General features: G+C 44.5%; 1 protein-coding gene across 1 annotated transcript in view; it reads right to left on the bottom strand.

Moving 5' to 3' along the window:
• Positions 1–621, bottom strand: part of LOC106874818 (uncharacterized) — a 9,010-nt gene extending 8,389 nt beyond the window's left edge. The window contains exon 1 of the mRNA XM_014922679.2: positions 556–621. Within this exon, the coding sequence (XP_014778165.1) occupies positions 556–621 (66 nt within the window). The remainder of the gene's footprint in view (positions 1–555) is intronic.
• Between the last annotated feature and the right edge of the window lie 1,838 nt (positions 622–2,459).

Genomic DNA, 2,459 nt, shown 5'->3' with positions numbered 1-2,459 from the left:
ATAGCAAGGATTTGCATCCTACTTGCCAGATACTTGGTTGGGCACCACGAGTGAGATGTGATAGATCTAGAATTCAACCCACCATTGCAGAGCTATAATACATATTCACACCGTGCGGGTGACACGTAAAAGCACCCACTACACTCTCTGAGTGGTTGGCGTTAGGAAGGGCATCCAGCTGTAGAAACTCTGCCAAATCAGACTGGAGCCTGGTGTTGCCATCCGGTTTCACCAGTCCTCAGTCAAATCGTCCAACCCATGCTAGCATGGAAAGCGGACGTTAAACGATGATGATGATGATGAACGATATATATATATGCGAGTAAAAATAAATACAAAAAAGGCGTTTTTTTTGTATGATTGTGTATAGAGGAATATATTATTTTGTTTAAAAGAGTTCCAACATTGTCTGTTTTTTATGTTTTATTTATATTCCTGCAGAACCAATGTTGGGTATAGAATATGGAATATACAATATATAATATAAAATAAAATAAAATAAAATATATATATATATATATATATATTTTGAGGCCACCTTCGATCATGGCTGACCATGGGTATCATGTCCATCCATTTATTGTCTACGTTGGGCTGCTGAGCATGAGCAGCACCTCCCATGGCTATGGAGACCAATGCGAGAATGACAGTCTCAGTTGCATAGATCGCATCTGTGGATTCTGCTCTGTCACCTGTCGATCCTTTACATCAGGCTCACTTTTCTGCAGTTGACAGCTTCTCTTCACACCGATCCGTAGTTGTCTGAGAAGTGTGCTTTTCCACCTGGTGCAGTCCGCTACTAGGTCCTCTCAGTAGTTGATGACGATGTTGAGTGCCTTCATGTCCCTCCTGCACACGTCCTTGTACCTCAGCTGTAGGTGGCCCTTGTTCCTCTGTCTTGCTGCAAGTTCTCCATAGAGAATGTTGTTTGGGATTCGGCTGTCCTTCATATGGTGAACGTGGCCAAGCCGGCGTAGTCGACATTGTCTCAGCAAGGTGTACATGAAAGAGGGGGCAACATGAGTCAGGACGTTGGTGTTGGTCACCTTATCCTGCCAGATGTGTCGAAGGCTTCTGAGATGGAAGCTGTTTACCCTTTTTTCTTGACGGGCATATGTGGTCCATATCTTGCTGCCATACAACAGGGTGCTGAGGACACAGACATTGTACACAGCCATCTTTGTTTTCACTGTCAGCTTTAGGTTTGTCCACACTCTTGATGTGAGGCATGCGAGCGTAGTGGTTGCCTTCCCAATTCTCTTGTCAATCTCGGCATCGAGAGAGAGGTTGTAAGTGATGGTGGACGCAAGGTAAGTGAATTGATGAACAACTTCAAGTTCATAGTCATTGATGGTGATGGCTGGTTGTGCTGGTGTGCCTTGCACCAGGATGTTTGTCTTCTTCAGGCTGATGGTCAGACCAAAGTTCTTGCAGGCCTGGGAGAAGCAGTCCATGAGCAGCTGCAGCTCCCGTTGGGAGTGGGTTGTAACTGCAGCGTCATCAGCAAATAGAATGCCTCTGATGACAGCATCACAGACCTTTGTCCTCGCTTTTAGGCAGGAGAGATTGAAGAGCCTGCCATCTGATCTGGTCCGCATATAGATTCCTTCTTGTGCTATGTCAAAAGTGCGTTACAGAAAGAGAAAGAGAAGATCCCAAAGAGTGTTGGGGCAAGCACACAGCCTTGCTTGACTCTGCTTCATATGTCAAAGGGCTCAGAGAGGTTGCCGTTGAACTGCACAGTCCCCTTCATGTTTGAGTGAAAGGACTCAATTAAGCTGTGCAGTCTTGGAGGGCAGCCAATCTTATGGAGAGCCTTGAAGGTCGAAGGCCTTGGTAAGGTCAATGAATGCAACATATAGGGACATCTGCTGCTCCCTGCACTTCTCCTGGAGTTGACAAAGATTGTGTCTACAGAGGACCTTTCAGCTCGGAAGCCGCACTGTGATTCTAGGTAGACATGCTCAGCCAACTTCTGCAGACGGGTCAGAAGGACCCGGGCGTAGACTTTGCCAATGATGTTGAGGAGGGAGATGTCTCTATAGTTGTTACAGTCACTTCTTTCGCACACACACACGCACACACATATGCATCCCCCCCCCCTTTACATACACAGATATATTCACACAGAGTTCAAACGCTGTTTGATTTATTTTTTCAGCATACAGTTTTCATCATCCCACTACCAAGTATGACATCAGCCCTTCCTTCCTTATTCATCTATCACCCCTTCCTTTCTCATTCATAAACACAAGAGTATTATTATAGTAGATTATCTCAGTAACCATGGGAGCTATGAAAAATACAAAGCCCAGCATCACCACTGGATCATTCTATACATCTGTGTAATTTTCCACGCAATTCCACCCAGCTGTTTGACTGTAAATCCCAAGAAAAGAAAGAGTTGCCATGTCAAATTTATATGTACATGTATATATATGTATATGTATATATATATG

Source organism: Octopus bimaculoides, chromosome 2 (genome assembly GCF_001194135.2).
Source record: "Octopus bimaculoides isolate UCB-OBI-ISO-001 chromosome 2, ASM119413v2, whole genome shotgun sequence".
In the NCBI taxonomy this organism is placed as follows: Eukaryota; Metazoa; Mollusca; class Cephalopoda; order Octopoda; family Octopodidae; genus Octopus; species Octopus bimaculoides.
This window is presented reverse-complemented; position numbering and strand designations above follow the sequence as displayed.